This window comes from Onychostoma macrolepis, chromosome 12 (assembly GCF_012432095.1).
Source record: "Onychostoma macrolepis isolate SWU-2019 chromosome 12, ASM1243209v1, whole genome shotgun sequence".
In the NCBI taxonomy this organism is placed as follows: domain Eukaryota; kingdom Metazoa; phylum Chordata; class Actinopteri; order Cypriniformes; family Cyprinidae; genus Onychostoma; species Onychostoma macrolepis.
This window is the reverse complement of record NC_081166.1, coordinates 10,921,756-10,941,002: the sequence shown is the minus strand read 5'-3', so window position 1 is coordinate 10,941,002 and position 19,247 is coordinate 10,921,756. Positions and strand designations below refer to the sequence as shown.

The window sequence follows — 19,247 nt, the reverse complement described above, 5'->3', positions numbered from 1 at the left end:
GGCACCAAAACAACACTATAAAGTATTTGAGTTAGGCTCAAAAGTTCTGGAAAATATTTAATAGCTTTACAATAGACAAACATCCCACTGTAGTTAATACAAAATAAATATGCTCAAAAACGTAAGCCTCTAACATGAGGCTTTATGTTACAAGGAGTTTTCAACATGACAAGCAGGTCCAAATCTCAGACAGAATATATGTTCATAAAGGGTTTTCAGCGCTGATTAAACTATACAAACAGCATCAAACCCCTTAAGATTGACCTCAAATAAAAATTAAAAAAAATCTCATTTAAGTCACTAATAGCATTTACAAAATTCATGAAATAGATACACATCCCGTTTGAAGCGTCACCTGCGTGTTCATCAGCATCTTAAGTCGATGTGAATTTAGAATGATTTCTAACTCACATCGCTGAGCTGTGTCTCTGTCTATGTGTGTTTTTCTTCTTTATCTGTGATATGCTGGGGATGCGTGTCTCCTGCGGTGCTGCTTATAGTGTTGCAGCAGCTCTTTTTCACTCTTGTGCTGACGGTGCCTCAGGCCTGAAGGTTTAGGAAGATCTCCTCTGGATGGCTGCTCTCTGCTTCCTGAAAAACAAGTTCACAAATACATCAATCAAAACACTTAAACACACCCTGCCAACCCCTTGTCCATTCTGAAAACACCAAAATTATGACCCATCCGGCAGGCATAGAAAACACACAAATCATATTGAGCACTGACATAAGCAGATGTGTGAAGCCATGTTACATCATGTTCATAAGATGGTTTAAATAATCAGGATTTACACTGCAATCAATCAGTTTCTTAATCGGTATTTTAGTATTATTATAAAACAAAAATATCTAAACCAATCTAACCTTAAAACAACAATAAAACGACTAAAATTAGAGAAAAATAATACTTGTTTTCAGATAATACATCTTGATCATTTGGTATGTATTTATTTATTTTTATTTTATAAAGCATGGAAATAAAATGTATAAACCACCATTTAAAAATTTTGGATTGGTAAAGGATTGGATTTGGGATTATGCTCACCAAAGCTGCACTGATTTAATAAAAATTACAGTCAAACAGTAATATTATGAAATATTATTACACTTTATAAATAACTTTTCAGCAGCCATTTTTGCTCCAATCTAAAGTTTCACATGATCTTTCAGAAATCATTCTAATATGCTGATTTGGTGCTCAAGAAACATTTATTATTATTATCAATGTTGAAAACAGTTGTGCTGCTTAATATTTTGATGAAACATACTCATTTGTTTAAATTCTTTGATGAATGGAAAGTTCAAAAGAACAGCATTTATTTGAAAGAGAACTCATCTGTAACGAAACTATATCTTTACTGTCACTTCTGATGAACAAAAGTATTAATTTCTTTAAATAAAAAACACTCACTTAAGGGTAGTGTATATACTTTAAATAAGAAAAACTAAATACTTAAAATAAATCTCAAGATTAAATTGTGAGATATCTTGGAATATTTATACATTTTTGCCCCTTTTTTGCCTTTATTTAGATAACAAAGTAGTTAGAGTGGACAGGAAGTGAAGTTAGAGACAGAGAGGGGACGGGATGGGAAAGGACCAGGAACTGAACTGAACCACATTGTGTGTTGGAGCACTGTCTCATCTGTAACCTAAAGTAACCTAAAAATGCAAAAAGCTTGAATGAAAACTCCTATATTTATCAACTACCCACTATTGTCCAAAAACTAAATAGTAGTTACTGGTACTGACGTGTTTCGCAGTGTGGACCCTTCCAACCATTGCAATCACAGCGGTAGCTGCCGTTGAGCAGCACACAGATGCCATCATTCATACAGGGGTTTGGATTGCACAGGTTAACAGGTTTCTTCACGTCTGTAGAAAGAGGATCAAGTTACAAAGAGCAACACAAGAATATAAATACATCAGAGATGAAAAATGCTTTCAAAGACGAATATCATTCAGCTCATTACCTGCACACACCATCTGTACCAGCACATCCTCAGAGTATTTCAGGTCATCATATGAAGGTACAGAGATCATGTGATCCTCAGAGCCGGCGATGCGGAAGAGAACCTCCTGCTGTATGTTCCCGATGCCGATCACAAACACTGACACTCCGCTATCCCGGATCTTCTGGGCAGGCACAGCTGCATCTTCCGCACTTGTCCCATCAGTCAGAACCACCACGGCCTTGTTGACTCCAGGCCGTGCTCCTTTCCCCACCGTGAGGCTTTGGGAGAGCACATGGAGCAGGGCTGAACCTGTAGAGGCCTTCCCACCCAGAAAAGCAGCATCTCCCACTGCCTTCAGCACAGTGGAGCCAGAGTCGTACTTGTCCAAGTCAAAGACCGTGACAGGCCGCCTCCCATAAACCACCAGTCCCACCTGAGCCACATCGCGATTGATGTCAAACTGCACTGAGGTGCTCCGAACAAAGTCTTGAAGGTGGACGAAATTTTCCTTTCCTACACCACTGGATGCATCCAACACAAAAACAAGGTCCAAAGCTTGACCCAGACAGCCTAGCAAAGACAAAAAGAGCTTTAGTATAACAGTTAAAAATCATAACAAAAACAAAAAGGAATAGCTTATCTCCAAAATCTTTTTTTAATGATCTGTTTGGGAAACCCTGCTTTAAATATTCATTGTCATATTTTAGTGCATTGTTATGCTAAGAGTGTATTCAGAACATGATTTACACATCCTGATTAATGCATACCTTCAAGCTCCCTTAAGAATTTGCATCTTGTGCAGATGCAAGTTGTAATATTAAGTTTACATGCATGTTGTGCACTGCTCCTAAAGGGACATAATAATAAAAAAAAGTCTGAGATGATTTTTTTTACCCACAAAAGTTGTTTTGTTTCCCCAAGAAACCTTTGCATTCCATTGTAAAACTTTTGCCTTTGCTCACAGTTACTTTTCACTAGTAACTTAAACTTACTAAATTTTAATCTTAGTAACTTCGCATTCAATCACAAAACATTTGCATTCCCTCTCAAAACTTTGCCTTCACTCACAATTACTATCAATATTAATACAATTTTTAAACAAGTTTTGCTTTCCCCTGAGAAACTTTGAGTTCACTCACAAAATCTTTGCATTTCCTCAAGAAACTTCACGTTCAGGCAGCGTAAGCAGGTCAGTCCCAGACATTACTGATTATGACTGAATTATTTAAAACATTAATTTTTTCTTATACAAAAACCTCTGTAAGAGCATTAATTTAGTGTATTGGGGTAATTTTGTCTCTTCGTTTTTGTCAGAGGTAAGTTTTGTATAAGATCAATGACTTAATGCAATGGTTCACATTTTCATCTTCATGTAAATCTTTGTATGTACATTTTTGTCAGTACGTTTGTAGATTAATACTAGTTGTACAAACTACTTTTATCGTGCTTTTTGTCCTTTTTGGCACTTATCGCTTAAATTGGATGGAAAACTTGTACATTCTTGTAGCTTGTACATTCTGCTAAACATTTCATTTTTTTCCACTTAAGAAAGAAAATATAGACTGACACCAAAGTGACTAAATCATAATATTCTGGGTCAACTATTCCTTGAGGAACAACAATCACAGATAAGCATTTTTGAGGACTTTACAGTGGTTAAAGTGAAGAACTGTTTAGATCTCTACCCTGGTTGTCGACACTGCAAATTTTGGCTCTTAGCTCTGGGATCTTTGCGCTCAATCTGTCAGGTGACTGGTATGTGATGGTGCGCTGTGGGTTCGCCGTGATGTTGTTTATTTCAGCCCTCATCCAGTCTGGCGCTACACCGATGATGAAGATCTCTCTGTCCCGTGCGTACTTCGCTGGCTCCACCACAGGGTCCACAGACGGCGTTCCTGTGAGCAGCACTACCACGCGTGGCAGGTCGTCCTGAACGTCAGCAAACACGGGCGCGCTCTGGAAACCGTGGCGAGTGATGTAGCGAAGGGCATTTCCAGCCTTGGCCAGCCCACCCCGATACTGCATGCCCTCAACAGCCTGGATCAGCTTTGCCGGGTCTCTGTGCTCCCCGATTTTGGCTTCTATCTTCACGTCACTTCCATATTGGGCCAACCCCATCTTCACAGGGGTGTCCGAACTCAGTACAGCCTGCATGAAACGCTTCAGGAAGGACTTGAAGCGCAAGAAACCCTCCAGAGTAAGTGCAGAGGAGCCCTCGACCAGGAAGAGCACATCCACGGAGCAGTCAAAACTCAGAATGGGAGCTGGAAAAAGAGGATATGGTTAAGAGCCGCTCTGATTGACATACATTTGGATTCCATTCTCAGATCTAAAGAACATGCTTAACATACCACTTCTGCATTATCTCATGTTTATTGTAGAGTTTAGTTAGGATCATGTGAGACACAACATTGCTAAAAGAGAAGGGCAGAGGGGCTCTATGCTACTCTATCCATTATCACATGCAAAAATGCATTTACGAACAGCATAAACAAACAAAAAGATCCATCTTTCACTCTGTGGTTAAGTGAGGTCATCTGATCTAACCCCTGCCTGTGATGTAATTCACACTGACTGACAGAAGGAGGTTATGCGTGTCATCACGTTCTGATTGGCCGGAGGATTCTATATCAGTGTTACAATGGAATTCATGGGGACTGATGACGGCTTCTATCTCTGAATCTCATTTAGGAAACTTCCCCCATCTTACAAATACGTTTGTGTGGTCAGAAACAAGTCTACACAAATTTTATGCTAATTTTAAGGTAGTTTGATTTTGTATGATTGTTTTTGGAGACTGCGGTTGCACTGTTATTACTATCATCACTGTTAGACTTATCCTGCCATAAATATAACATATACAGAACATTAAAAAATATATGTGGTTGGTCACTTTACAGTTCTTGGTCAGTATATGTTGCAACGGGGACAATGTTATGCTGCCAGGCAAAAAAAAGGGCTCTAATATATTATTTTTATTCATAATTTGTAACACAATAGCAATAATAAAGAAAAATGTAATAATAATTAGTAGTAGAATCATTTTAATAACTTTTTTAATTAATATTTATAATTAATCTTTTCTTTTTTAGTCACTGATTGTGTGGTGTGTATTGATGTTTTGGCATAAAAAATAATAAATATGCATATAAAAATAATAAAAAATATTATTTCATTAATGTCTTTTTAGTAACAGCTTTTTCGTTGTGCGTTGATGCTTTGGCAGTATTGTACAATATGTATATCGATCATACCAAAGTTTAGTTTTTTTAAAGAAATTAATTTGATGTTTGCATTTCACTCCACGAGGCAACACGTTTACCAGGTTTCTGACTTGAAGGACATTTGGAGATGAGAACAGAGTGGTATTAGCTCATAATTAGAGTGTCCCTTTCATCTGAGGGACATAAGGCCTCTGAGGTGTAGCCATGTCAGCTATGACCCAGCCCGAAAGCTGACCCCCACTGTAACGTGAGACCATTAGCTGTTTATGTTAACTCCCACCCACACACACAGATACAATCCAACCAAACCCACCAAAACAAAACACACGCATCTCACAGTGAATGTGAGACTGGAACAGCTCATTAGATGCTGACGAGTGTGGGAAGAGAAGCACATGAATGTGAACTCACCACAATTGGGGTCACTGCCATAGCCCGCAGGACACTCACAGCGGTGCTTATCCAGTCCCTCAGATATACACGTCCCACCGTTCTGACAGGGCTGAGAGTCACAGGGGTCTGAAGAGAGATGAGATCATTAATGTTAATCAAATTCTAATGTTTATGGAATCAAATATTCATTATTCAATATTCCAATTGTTTGGTCTTACCTGGACATATAGTTCTGTGACAGACAATAGGGTGTTGCCTGTAAACTTTGTTATACCTGTAATGCGAAAACCAGTTTCAATCCACAAATTTAAGTACAATGTACTTATAATGGTCATATTGTATTGCAAAACACTTTTACCACCTAATATAAAGCGGGACCAAGTTTCTGAAAGACAATGTGAAACCACTTTTGTGAAATCACATTTCTGTTAATGAACTTTTTTTTACCTCAGGCCATGAAACATCAAAATGAATAACAATAACAATAATAATTTATTTTTAATTTACTTGTTTTTTGTCATATGTATTGTAAAACAACATGAAACCAGTTTCACGCCATATGATTCTGTTAATGATCTCCTTTAAGTTTCACCTCAGGCCATGAAACTTAAATATGAGCCTGGGACACTTCAAAAGAACAAAAACCCATAATGTGATATAATACAAACATAAGCTCAGGCCTGAGGCATCTCTGTGACTAATGATCCATGCTGGTGTGTGGAGTCAGAATGTGCATTTTCTTAGTATACATAGTATACTTCAATTAGACCAAAAGCATCTCAAGACCATTGTGTTTTGGTCCATTTACCTGTAATGAGGGCAGAGGGATGTGTATGTTGAGTATCCCTTGGACCCCTTCCAGCACATGAAGTTTCCCTGAAGCTCTTTGACTGTCTCCAGGGTTTTCTGAACACACGGGTAAGACTCCACTTTACACCCTGCAAATTTCACAGTGCAGGAAATGTTACTTGCTGTTAATAAACCCAAATGGTGCTGTTGATTGAGTCACAGGTGAGTTTTTTTACCTGAAGGAACGGCAGTGCAGACAGATGAGGTGGTGAGGGTGGTGAATAATCCGTTTACAGCATCACTGAAGTGCTCCGCGAAGAACACATGAGTGTCCGAAGGGCTGCTCGCCAATTCACGGAGCTCTTCCCATCTTAGGAGAGAAAGACAAGGCATGATTTAGCAGCTAATATGCATTGTGAAAAGTTTTTTTTTTTTACAATTTTAAATAACTGTTTTCAATTTAATTATTTGTCAAAATGTAATTTATTCTTGTGACGACAGCTGAATTTGTGCTGAATTGATGCTCAAACATTTCTTATTGTTGAAAACAGTTGTGCTGCTTAAGACCTCAAACTTTTGAACACTTGTGTAAGTCACATAGTCAATTCCGGATTTATATTACAGGACATATGGTGCGGTAAAATTTTGCCGATAAATTTCGAGATGTCAGAGCATATGGTGCTGCAAGAACTCTGAGGGGTTTCATTCATCTAAACGTCACAGTAATTCAAACACTCCACTGATAACATTCCCAGCTGTTAGATATGGCTATTAAGGTGAGTTTATCCACTAAGATCCCCTCTTCCTCCTGCACCTGTTGGGAAGCTGCCATAAAGCCTCAAAGTAAAGAGAAAACACAGGAATTATGCTATCTGCAGGATAACCAACAGCAACAATACACATCCAGGCTGTCAGCAGCCTTTCAGTGTACGATAACACACCTGTCAGTGAGACACTACTGTGTCTGAGAGCTGTCAGCAAATGGGTTCACTGACTAATAGAGCTGAAAACATTCACAATATGAAAGCATCTATCCCTGCAAAATGCTTCAGAACACCACAATTAAACACAATTAAATTACAATTAATGAATTAAAAATAATATACATATTATTTTTCAAATTACAGAAATGAAAATGAGATACTATAGTGCAGTTTTTTGCACTACAGTAGTGAATATGTGGTGAGAAAATGCTTAATTGTCATGAAAATATTGTCAAAAAAATATCTTAGATTTCCTTTAAGCAAAACATAATCCGGACATGTTCTTGAAAAGAATTTGTGAAGCATGGAGTTAGAGATGTGAGGGTTTTATTTCGTTATTGATGTGACTGTAAATGTTTTGTGTTACCTGGGGTAACGGATCCCCACGGCAAACAGAGTCACTCCAGACAGCTTGAGCTCCGAGGCAGCCAGCTGCACTGCCCCCTGGGACTTTCCGTCAGATAAGAGGACGACGACGCGTGGCACTGTGGAATTGCGTCCGCCGGAAAACCCCTTCCTCAGAACAAACTTCAGAGCCAGACCTGTGTGTGTGCTTCCACCTCTGAGCGAGAGAAAAAAAACACACTTATTTTATACATAGCATTTTTAAGACATAAAACTGAGAGCCTAGAATATCAAAATGAACTACTGCCACATATCACTGTGAAATGATGTTCCAGTTTTTATTACTGAGCTTTGTGGCTTGTCACACCTCTACTGTGGAGAACAGTAAATCAGATACCCAAAGCACCACAGTCAATACTGCACAATGAATCTGATCTCTGCACTGTACTGATCTCTTATTAATTTAACTAGAGCGGCCCCTCAGAAGTCTTAGGATAACACAGAAGCCTTTAGTTCCCTTCACTGCACTGTGTCCTTAATGCACCCCTCATGATGAAACATAAACCAGTTACAGCATTAATTTAAATTTAAAGCCAGTAATGAAGGATTTGATGGTTTTAGGATTTGTGGAAAACGTAAATCAAAGCACTATTTCAAGGTCACCATTTAAACAAGAAAATTTGTGTCACTGACCATGTGAATTCCTTTATACAGAAGATCAGAAATTGTTGTAAACTGTTATACTGACAATATTATTTTGTAATTAAAGCATCTGTAATAGACAGTAGATAAAAATGCAAAATGAAAAGCATTTTCCCTAAATATATAATATACAGAATCTTATATAAATATAAGAAACTAAACAGTCATGAAACTGTATTTTGCATAATTTTCCAAAATAATTACAGCTAAAATAAAATGTATTCATTTATTTTTTATTAAATATATGTATATATTTTTTACATATACACAATATTTTCAATATTTTAATAGTAATTCTGATTACTGATGTAATTCACCTTTTGTGTTGTTTTTTGAATAAGCATAAAAGTAAAACACAACTGATACAATAACATTTTTAATATTATATATAATTTATTATTTTTTTCTCATTGCAGAAATGAGATTAAGGTCACATAAACTGAATATTTATTCATTTTTTATGTATGTATGCATGTACAAAATACAGTTTCACGAGTGACTAGTGAACAACAGCTACATTTTTCACTGTCACCTACTGACAATACTCCTATATCCTGTGCTGAAATACATCATCTCTTATATCCTACAGGGATACAGTTGAGATGCAGACATGTGCACAGCTGGGCTTCTCTCCATCATCTTCACTCACAGTTGTTCCGCTAGACAGACAAGTGGTGATATTTTCATAGAGTGGGAATCTGAAACGGTAATTTCACAGCCTGTCGAGGGAGATGTGGTATGTCCTGACTGGGTGATGAGGTTCAGGCCAGCTGTGCGCTCAGAGTGTAATTCAGCTACTAGTCATTACAGATCCTTGCACACCCTTCACCACAAAAACCATTAATTCAACCTCATCAAGCCGTCTATCATGGCGCAGCGCACTCAGACACACTTGCACACACATGTTGAGAGTGTAATGTAAACACAAGTCCCTCATGCCTGTGTTGACAAAATCTCCAAGATATAAAATAGAGTGAGGTATTTCTCATCCTCCACAGGAAGTGCTAAGGCCTAAAAGACATACAATAACACTAATCTCTGTACCTATAGTGGATTTTCTTCATCTTTTTCTTCAGCTCCGCTTTGCTCTTGTAAGAGTCTAGACTGATTTCCAGCTTGGGTGTGGAACCAAACTGAATCACGCCAACTCTCACCTGCCCAAAACAGAGAAAGCAGTTCAAACACAGTTTAAACAGGAAGAGGACTGAACATAATGATACCAGAAGTTGAAGATAAGCCATACAAAATTTAAAGGAATACAGTGTTTCACAAGAACATACTATTCTGAACTACTAGTCTTAATAATACTTCACAATTTCATGTGTTACTTGTATTTCTTTGTACTTATTTGTTTTTCTTAGTGAATTTTTTTTAAGGTTGGTTCACCCTCATGTCGTTCCAATCTTGTATGCTATTTTTGGTAGAGACCAATGGCTGTCATTTTCCAAAACATACTTTAAAAAAAAGAAAGAAAAAGAAAAGATCAAAAAAGATAATTTATATGACTTGTGTGTTCATTAATGTTAATACATTATATTTTTAAAAATGGCAATAAAAATACAAACCCGATTTACAAATCTCATAAACTTTTTTTATTTTATTCACAATAGAATATAGATAACATATCAAATGTTGAAAGTGAGACATTTTGAAATGTCATGCCAAATATTGGCTCATTTTGGATTTCATGAGAGCTACACATTCCAAAAAAGTTGGGACAGGTAGCAATAAGAGGCCGGAAAAGTTAAATGTACATATAAGGAACAGCTGAAGGACCAATTTGCAACTTATTAGGTCAATTGGCAACATGATTGGGTATAAAAAGAGCCTCTCAGAGTGGCAGTGTCTCTCAGAAGTCAAGATGAGAAGAGGATCACCAATTCCCTCAATGCTGCGGCGAAAAATAGTAGAACAATATCAGAAAGGAGTTTCTCAGAGAAAAATTGCAAAGAGTTTGAAGTTATCATCATCTACAGTGCATAATATCATCGAAAGATTCAGAGAATCTGGAACAATCTCTGTGCGTAAGGGTCAAGGCCGGAAAACCATACTGGATGCCTGTGATCTTCGGGCCCTTAGACGGCACTGCATCACATACAGGAATGCTACTGTAATGGAAATCACAACATGGGCTCAGGAATACTTCCAGAAAACATTGTCGGTGAACACAATCCACCGTGCCATTCGCCGTTGCAGGCTAAAACTCTATAGGTCAAAAAAGAAGCCATATCTAAACATGATCCAGAAGCGCAGGCGTTTTCTCCGGGCCAAGGCTCATTTAAAATGGACTGTGGCAAAGTGGAAAACTGTTCTGTGGTCAGACGAATCAAAATTTGAAGTTCTTTTTGGAAAACTGGGACGCCATGTCATCCGGACTAAAGAGGACAAGGACAACCCAAGTTGTTATCAGCGCTCAGTTCAGAAGCCTGCATCTCTGATGGTATGGGGTTGCATGAGTGCATGTGGCATGGGCAGCTTACACATCTGGAAAGGCACCATCAATGCTGAAAGGTATATCCAAGTTCTAGAACAACATATGCTCCCATCCAGACGTCGTCTCTTTCAGGGAAGACCTTGCATTTTCCAACATGACAATGCCAGACCACATACTGCATCAATTACAACATCATGGCTGCGTAGAAGAAGGATCCGGGTACTGAAATGGCCAGCCTGCAGTCCAGATCTTTCACCCATAGAAAACATTTGGCGCATCATAAAGAGGAAGATGCGACAAAGAAGACCTAAGACAGTTGAGCAACTAGAAGCCTGTATTAGACAAGAATGGGACAACATTCCTATTCCTAAACTTGAGCAACTTGTCTCCTCAGTCCCCAGACGTTTGCAGACTGTTATAAAAAGAAGAGGGGATGCCACACAGTGGTAAACATGGCCTTGTCCCAACTTTTTTGAGATGTGTTGATGCCATGAAATTTAAAATCAACTTATTTTTCCCTTAAAATGATACATTTTCTCAGTTTAAACATTTGATATGTCATCTATGTTGTATTCTGAATAAGATATCGAAATTTGAAACTTCCACATCATTGCATTCTGTTTTTATTCACAATTTGTACAGTGTCCCAACTTTTTTGGAATCGGGTTTGTAGAATATAAGTGCTTTTTGGTGTCTTATTCTTGTTAGAGCCTGATCACTATAAAAAGCAAGATAATTGCATAATAGCATAGTCAATTAAAACTACACAAGGGTAAGTTAATAACTGTATATAAAAGTAATCATTTCCTTTAAACTGAGTTTGTGCAATCTGACCTTGTCTGTGCTGACATCGAGAGCCTCACACAGCTTCAAAAGGTAGTGGCGGGACCGTTCAAATCCTCCTTTTCCAACGCTGTAAGAGCTATCCATCACAAAGAGAATATCCATCGCTGCAGAGCACTGCATCACTGACCACACACAGGAGAAAACACAAAGCTTACCCATCTGAACTCAATCATTAGCTACCGAATGGTCACTAATGTATAGTATTAGTCCATGAAAGTCAAGGCTGATGGCACATGAGCACATGAGACAACACAATGGCAGTCCAAAACAGCAACATATTCACATAAACACTGGCCTATATTTGACACACTTAAGCAGCTCAAAGGTCGCCTGTGGCATGTTCTAGCAGAGATAAATACTCACAAACACATTACAGCAAGTTTGTGCTAGTCAGCTGGCTAAATTATAATCCATGTAGCTGTCATGTCAGAACCCGCCGCCTGTCATAAAGAAGGTGATTAGACAGAGACGGCATGCCGCTGTCTGTAACAGCACATGCACACTTTTAGTTGTGCATATGAGAACACAACATAGACTTCTATTGTTGTTATGTAACACTAAATATAATTCCTAGAAGACAACGTCTGGGGGCAATTTTGTCCCTAAATTATAGGTAAGGAAACACACAAACTCTCACAGGCTTTCTGTGTCTCTGCAGAGTCATACCCTCAGACATTCAACATGAAACTAAACCCTCTCTTTACAAGTAAACACAGGTTACTGTCTCACACATTTATATGGAAACACACTGGCAGTAGATCAGTGGTTCTTTATACAGACATGAATTCTTCAATTCTAGAAATACTTTCAGTGTTGTCCATCTACAATACAGAGCTGCTTTGTAAATATTTGATTTGATTTTCTGACTGAGAAAAAAAAAAAAAAATCAACACTCACTTTCTCCAGCAGCATTTATCTTCATAATGGTTTCAAGATCCGTCTGCATTTCCTGCACAGAGGAAATGGACCAAACTATAAAGAGAGAGATACTGTCGTTAGTAGATAGTAGTTAGTAGATAGAAAACTTATATTTTAAATATATATATTTATTATATATATCATTTTAAAAATGTTTTTTAAAGTTTATAAAATATTAAAGTTTATAAACCTGGCCAAAAATCTAAAGCAAAAATAGACACATTTTAAAAAAGGTTAAAAACAGCCTATTTAGAATAGAATAGAACAGAAAAGAACAGAATAGAATACCTTTATTGTCAATGCATAGCTGTACAATGAAATTTTGGTTCTCTCATTGGAAGTGCACACACACAAACAAAAATGTAAATGTGACCCTGGACCACAAAACCAGTCTTAAGTCGCTGGGGTATATTTGTAGCAATAGCCAAAAATACATTGTATGGGTCAAAATGATCAATTTTTCTTTTATGCCAAAAATCATTAGGATATTAAGTAAAGATCATGTTCCATGAAGATATTTTGTAAATTTCTAACCATAAATATATCAAAACTTCACTTTTGATTAGTAATATGCATTGCTAAGAACTTCATTTGGACAACTTTAAAGGCGATTTTCTCAATATTTTGATTTTTTTGCACCCTCAGATTTCCATCCCAGGGTCACAAATATAAACAAATTTTTAGGATCATTAAGGTTATTTTAAGGTTAAAACCATTAAGCACCAACCCTAATCCTTGTACTGTCAATGCAAAAATAATAAAATAAATTAAAAAAAAATTGTCATTGCTGTAACAAAAAATAAATAAATAAATATATATATATATATATATATATATATATATCTCATTATTAGTATCTATAAATCATAATAGTATTTCTTATACTGCCTATGATTATTTGTGTTTATTTTATTAATATTTTTAAAAAGTTAACTGTAACAGTTTTACTGTTATGAGAATCACACTTAATAAACAAACAAACAAATAATAACAATAATAAAAAATATGGTCAAATTTCATGAAAATAATGCATTACAATACAACACACACACACACACACACACACACACACAAAACTGAATGGTCCTAAAACCATTTTCAGGTGAAATGTGACCTGGACATGTTTTTGGTGTTACTGACCCAGGTACTCCCTCAGGCACTGTCAAAGTCAACAACAGCTTACACAAATGAGTCATTTAAGCACAACTCCTAGATAACTGAGCTGACCTCTGGCCCTAAGACACAGCTCCGCATGAATCTCACTAAGCATCCTTCAGAGGGGACTAATTCAGAATGATTGGCATTCCAGTAACGCCCACTGGACGTGAAGAGAACGGTCAGGCTGTCCTGGCCCGTGTTTGCCACTTGAGTGAGCAGGGTTCAGAGCGACGTGCTCTCTCATGCATACAATCACTGATTGAGAAGCAGGGGCCATGTGAACAGCCCAGGGCAGAGACGAGAGTAAAGTCCCTGCGTAATGCTCCTGCAGAGTGGAGTGCGCTAGGGAATCACATACTTTAATCATGTGCTATTGTCTCCTAACACTCATGGCATCATGAGAAGGGCCGCTCTCAGCGCCTTGCCATGGTAACAGGCCTCGGCCTAAGAAACCTGCAGGACCCCATGGGGGGATGAGGGGTTGGGGGTGTCAGGGAAAATTTATGAGGCCACAAAATGTTAATGGATTAATTCCACTGACGATAGAGGTGAATACAGATCTGGATCATGAGTCACTGCTATTCTCACAAGAATTCCAGAAAATAAGAAAATACATTTTTTTTCAAAGATAATTCTATTTCATTAACTATTTCTAAAGGACATTAGACATCAAAAACAAATAAATAAAATTAGGAAATTGAAAAAAAATTCAAGAAAAGAAAAGGACTGGTAACTCTGGAAAGGGGATGTCTAGGATTTTTTCGCACGATAGATGACTAGCATCAGTGATATATGGCTCTGGACAAGCCAACTTGTACTAGGTCACGGTGAATCTCCCCTCAAACCCTACGGTGATCCTCTCTGACAGGCTGCACTGTGGAACCAGGAGACATTTTATCGCCTGATTTAAGCGGACTGAAGGACTAAATCCCTCCTCAGATTTATGGCCTATGTCCAGGAACGTAATGGGAAAATTCTTGAGGAACACACGGGTAGATATCTCAATTCAGAAACTCCACATTCCAACAAAATATACACAGTCACAGAAGAGTTTAGAGGCCTCAACAGGACAGCCAACAAAATATAATAATGTAAAAATAAATATTATAAACAGAAACATATTACAACACCTTCACATCAATTAGTCTGATAAAACCTATTCCTCACAGGGCAAATGCTGTAGAAGTTAATGTGCTTGTTGAGTAACAAACATCTGGCTAAATTTCCTAGTTGAGGGCTATAATTAATTATTTCGGGCATTACAACTCCCAGAGAGTTTAGAATGGAAATATACATGGCAATGTTAACGTGTTTAGTCGTGGCAGAACAGATCTGTTACGCTGCTGTTGCTACTGCCACTATATCCACAGACATGCTGCTGTGAGCATGTAAGAAATACTGCTGCTGCTAATATAACATGCAGTACATGAAATTACCCCCATGTATAACAGATCAAATTACTCTGTAGCAGATCTATACAGGTGGAGCTGGGGAAGGTGGAGGGTTTCTGAAGCATGCTGCAACTGCCACAGTAAGCACTAGTGGAGTATTTGAATGTTAAGCAGCAAGGCTACTGATGCAGAAGAAACCAATCAAGCTGAACCTATCGACAGACCACTGTATTTCCTCTATTATTATATTCTTACATATATCTCAAGTCAATAAGCATAAGACATTTCTAAAGTAGAATTGCACAATTAAAGATTAAGAAAGATATGATTCAAATCTCTGTACTTTGCAAAGATATAAAAAATAAATAAATAAATATAAGTGTTTCAGAATGGCAAGTACTCGGTCACTTCTTCTTACCTTGACCAAACAGGAGCATAAGGAGGAGATGCAACCGGCAACTGGAGGACATTTTTAAGCCCTGAAATGTGAACAAAACAAGAATCAATTAAAACGGAGGAAAAAAGTCTTGCAGGAAGTCTTTGAAGAGGCCAACTACTGAGCAAGTATACAAAAAATAAGGCTTGAGAATGCTAACAAAGAGAAAAGCAGCTGTGAGTAAGACTATTGGGGAAAACAATTTTGGGAGAGAAAGATTTCTTGGAATTTCACTCATGAGTTGGTGGCTTGAGGTTAGTGGGGCAGCAATTTTTATTGGCCCTCTGGGGCACTGGTCAGACAAGAAAGGAACTTAGGATGGGAAAGAGCCAGTCTGAGGGCTATTTTGAGATCAAACACAACCAACTAATGGTTGAGGGACTCAGGTAGCAGTGGACTATGAAGTGCACCCTTACACATTTTAAAATGACTGACAGAAGTCAAGGCCATCACTACAACTTAAGAACTCATGACAAACTCTTTATGGGTGGCCTGCCCACTGAGCCTAATGAGTAGGCATTACAGGGCCCCAAACATTGTTCCTAGCTGTCCTCCTGATAGCAGGCAAGCTGAAGTCTAAGCCAGCCAAACTGTCGTCACATCAGACTAATCATTTACCCATCTGTGTTTTGAGAAAAGCGGAGGGAGAGCCCAGTGATGTGTGGAGAAAACAGCATGATACTGTTCATCTCAGATTAAGTCTCTCTGCAGTCACAAAATCCTCCTGTGCCACATTCCCAGAGCCAAGGTCAAAGTTCACATCTTTAAGAGCCAAACTTTATTATTAAATTAAACATGTTGACAAATGCCAACTGGCAGCACCAGACAGGAGAATTATTCACTGCTATGGGTCACTGGATTCAATCTCAACGCCTACTTGTTCTGCTCTGCAATCAAAGTGAAACCGACAACCATCCAAAACCACACTATTAAACAAAAAGAAAAAAGAACTGGCTCATGCTCCGACTACCAGAATTATCTACTTATTTGCAAATGAATTATGCATTAGCCACAGGATGACGTTCAAACGTTTGAGGTCAGTACAATTTTTTGGAGAGAACTAATTTAATATTTTTATTCAGAAAGGATGCATTAAATGGACTTAAATGACAGTAAAGACATTTCTAAAATTACAAAAAATTTATATTTCAAATAAATGCACAACTTCTTTTAAACACTGATGATAAGAATATAAGATGGGAATAAGAAATGTTTCTTGAACAGCAAATCAGCATATTAGGATGATTTCTTTAGTATCATGTGACACTGAAGACTGGAGGAATGTCCACTGAAAATTCAGCTTTGCCATCACATTAACCAATTACATTTTAAAATATACTTAAATAGAAAATTATTTTAAATCACAAATATGGCTGTTTTTTAATGCAATAATGCAGCCTTGGTGAAAATCATATCAAGCCCTTGACTTCCGTACCTGTTGAGTACAATTTTTACAGAAATCAAAGGAATCATAAACACATCCATAACGCAAATTAAAGACACCTACGAACACACATCATGGCTTTTTCAAGTTTACTAACCTTCCTGAATGTAGTCTTAGTAGTTGATAAAAGCAGATAATAGTATAAGTCTATTCATGCTATAGTGTGCATTCGGTGGAATCTTTTCTTTAAATGTATTTGAGAGACAAGCAAAATGTGCACAGTTGTATCTGATTGGTCAGGTTCCAGGTGTTAAGAGCAGTTTTGGAATGAAATGAAGTGAGTATTGAGGCAATTCTGAGCCGTGAAGTCACTCTTTGATCGTCTCATTCACGGTTGGACTTCTAAAGATACCCACAGAGCACCACTCAAAAGAGGAAACTTTAGGAACGCCACCTGACATTCTAAAAGATAGAATCTGTTCCGTAAAGAATCAAATCCAGCAAACTGAGAGAGATACTTCTGGACAATTTAGCCACACAGGACTCTTTATGAGCCTTTAGAAAGTTGGACTACAGTTGTCGAAGGGAATCTGATAAAATCTCAACCTGATAAGGTGCATTTCCTGCTTGTGAATGAACAGCAGGAAGCAGACAGCACTTGTTCAGGTGCCATTTAAAAGAACCTTCTTTGAGGCTGATAATCATCTGGACTCTTAGAGCACCTCACAGACCTGCCATACGATAACCTTGCCTAACAACCCGTCTCGGTCTGTGTAACAAGTGGAGCCATCTAGGACCAAAAGAACCCAGTAAGAGCGCTGGCTTTGCTCTCCTAATTCTTCTTTATTCCCAATTTCATACATTCCTCACTGTTCTAAGCTTTCACTTTTCATTATTTCCTACTTTATTAACAACTCCTAAGCAGAGATGCCTTAACTCAGAGCTTTTCAATTATTTTTAGATGCTATGGACCCCCCAAATACAATCATCCTTATGTGAGCAACCCCCATCTTAAAATTTAAAAGGTAGCTGTATATATATATATATATTTTATTTTTTTTTCCATTTAATTTGTAAATTTGTATTTATTTAAATCAATTTCTACATTTTTTCTCTAAACTTTTCCACACTCTCCATGCAGCCATTGGACCCCATTTTAAAACTGACCTACCTTACCTAATAACCTTAACTAAAAAATTGATCGTCATGTCTTCCTGAAATACACTGAAAACTATTTAAAATAATTTAAAGTAACAAACTACATACTTTAAATTATATGATATTTTTGTATGATATTTTTAAATATGCTAAATATATTTATCTGACATTGCAGAGCTTAAAAGGCAATGCTTGTTAATGGACAAGACACAGGTGTATGCAGCTGCTTGATCCCCAAGTAGGGAGCAAATGACCTGAGCAACACTACTCTCTTAGTAGCCTACGGTATGAGAAATTGTTTTAATGCATTTGCTGCTTAGGCTAGAAGCATCATTGGCATTAATTCATCAACGAAAGAACGATCCGACTCACCTGTGCAATGACTAGCCAATACAGAGTATTGCAGATATTTGGTGTATTTGCATTATCCTCGAATGTCTAATCTTTTAATATCTTGGCTAAATATTAAGCGTAATTTAGATACAATTTGCATATCACATTTTTTCATGCAGAAGTTAAAGTCTTGCATCAATATTTAGTCTAATAAAATCCACATTGCTCTTTTCGTTTTGTATTCTGTTTAAACAGTTGAGGTATTTAACCAGTTTTACAACAAATATTTAAATAAAACAGTTGATTAATTCTATTGTAGCATAACTTTGTTCCCAAGCAACACGACTAAATATTTTTCTAATAAGTTTTTAAGTAATGAGGTTTATTTAATCCAGGGAAAATGAAGCGAACATTTTTCGCTGCGTTAATTTCAGGCACTAAATGACAGTTATTAAAACTTTAAAGCTATTGACGCAATCCATTAAACTACCGCGCAGTAATAATGCGCGAGACACTCTTGAATTAGGGTTAGATTTCCTGCGCCGCTGCACCTACCATTTTGCGCTTCAAGTTTCGGAATAACGACAAACTTTAGTTCAGAGAAATCTTCAAACAGGACACATTAAAAACACTGATAGTTCATGAGTAAACGTCTCGCCTCACCTCTCAATGAAACGACCGTCCTGTTCTCGCCGCAGGTACTGAAGTGTCAGTCTCCAGTGCTGTTACTCAGTGGTGAACAGGAGAGGGTGCTCTGCTCTGCTACTTCCGTACTGACTTCATCCTCGTTCAACTCAC

General features: G+C 37.5%; 1 protein-coding gene across 2 annotated transcripts; it reads right to left on the bottom strand.

Annotated features, from left to right (window-relative positions):
* Positions 1 to 44: 44 nt before the first annotated feature.
* On the bottom strand, positions 45 to 19,204 carry vwa2 (von Willebrand factor A domain containing 2). 2 transcript variants are annotated; one of them, XM_058793448.1, is made up of 14 exons: positions 19,113 to 19,204; positions 15,557 to 15,617; positions 12,569 to 12,643; positions 11,660 to 11,793; positions 9,436 to 9,545; positions 7,712 to 7,906; positions 6,598 to 6,731; positions 6,381 to 6,510; positions 5,791 to 5,846; positions 5,591 to 5,698; positions 3,641 to 4,219; positions 1,974 to 2,525; positions 1,753 to 1,875; positions 45 to 591 (listed from the first exon to the last, which is right to left on the bottom strand). In XM_058793448.1, exons 2-14 carry the CDS (start codon positions 15,606 to 15,608, stop codon positions 452 to 454), a joined length of 2,388 nt encoding a protein of 795 aa, XP_058649431.1. In that variant the 5' UTR covers positions 15,609 to 15,617; positions 19,113 to 19,204; the 3' UTR covers positions 45 to 451. The 2 variants fall into 2 exon arrangements, with proteins under 2 accessions (XP_058649431.1, XP_058649432.1); XM_058793449.1 differs by lacking the exon at positions 19,113 to 19,204 and having other exon boundaries at positions 12,569 to 12,620; positions 15,557 to 15,594.
* Between the last annotated feature and the right edge of the window lie 43 nt (positions 19,205 to 19,247).

Bases quoted from the DNA above. Each gene is read 5' to 3' on its own strand.
- vwa2 (XM_058793448.1), bottom strand. From the start codon at position 15,608: ATGTCCTCCAGTTGCCGGTTGCATCTCCTCCTTATGCTCCTGTTTGGT. The intron at 5,699-5,790 runs GTAAGACCAAAC...ATCTCTCTTCAG, and splicing joins TCACAGAACTATATGTCCAG to ACCCCTGTGACTCTCAGCCC. The intron at 2,526-3,640 runs GTAGAGATCTAA...TGTCTTTGCTAG, and splicing joins TTGCAGTGTCGACAACCAGG to GCTGTCTGGGTCAAGCTTTG.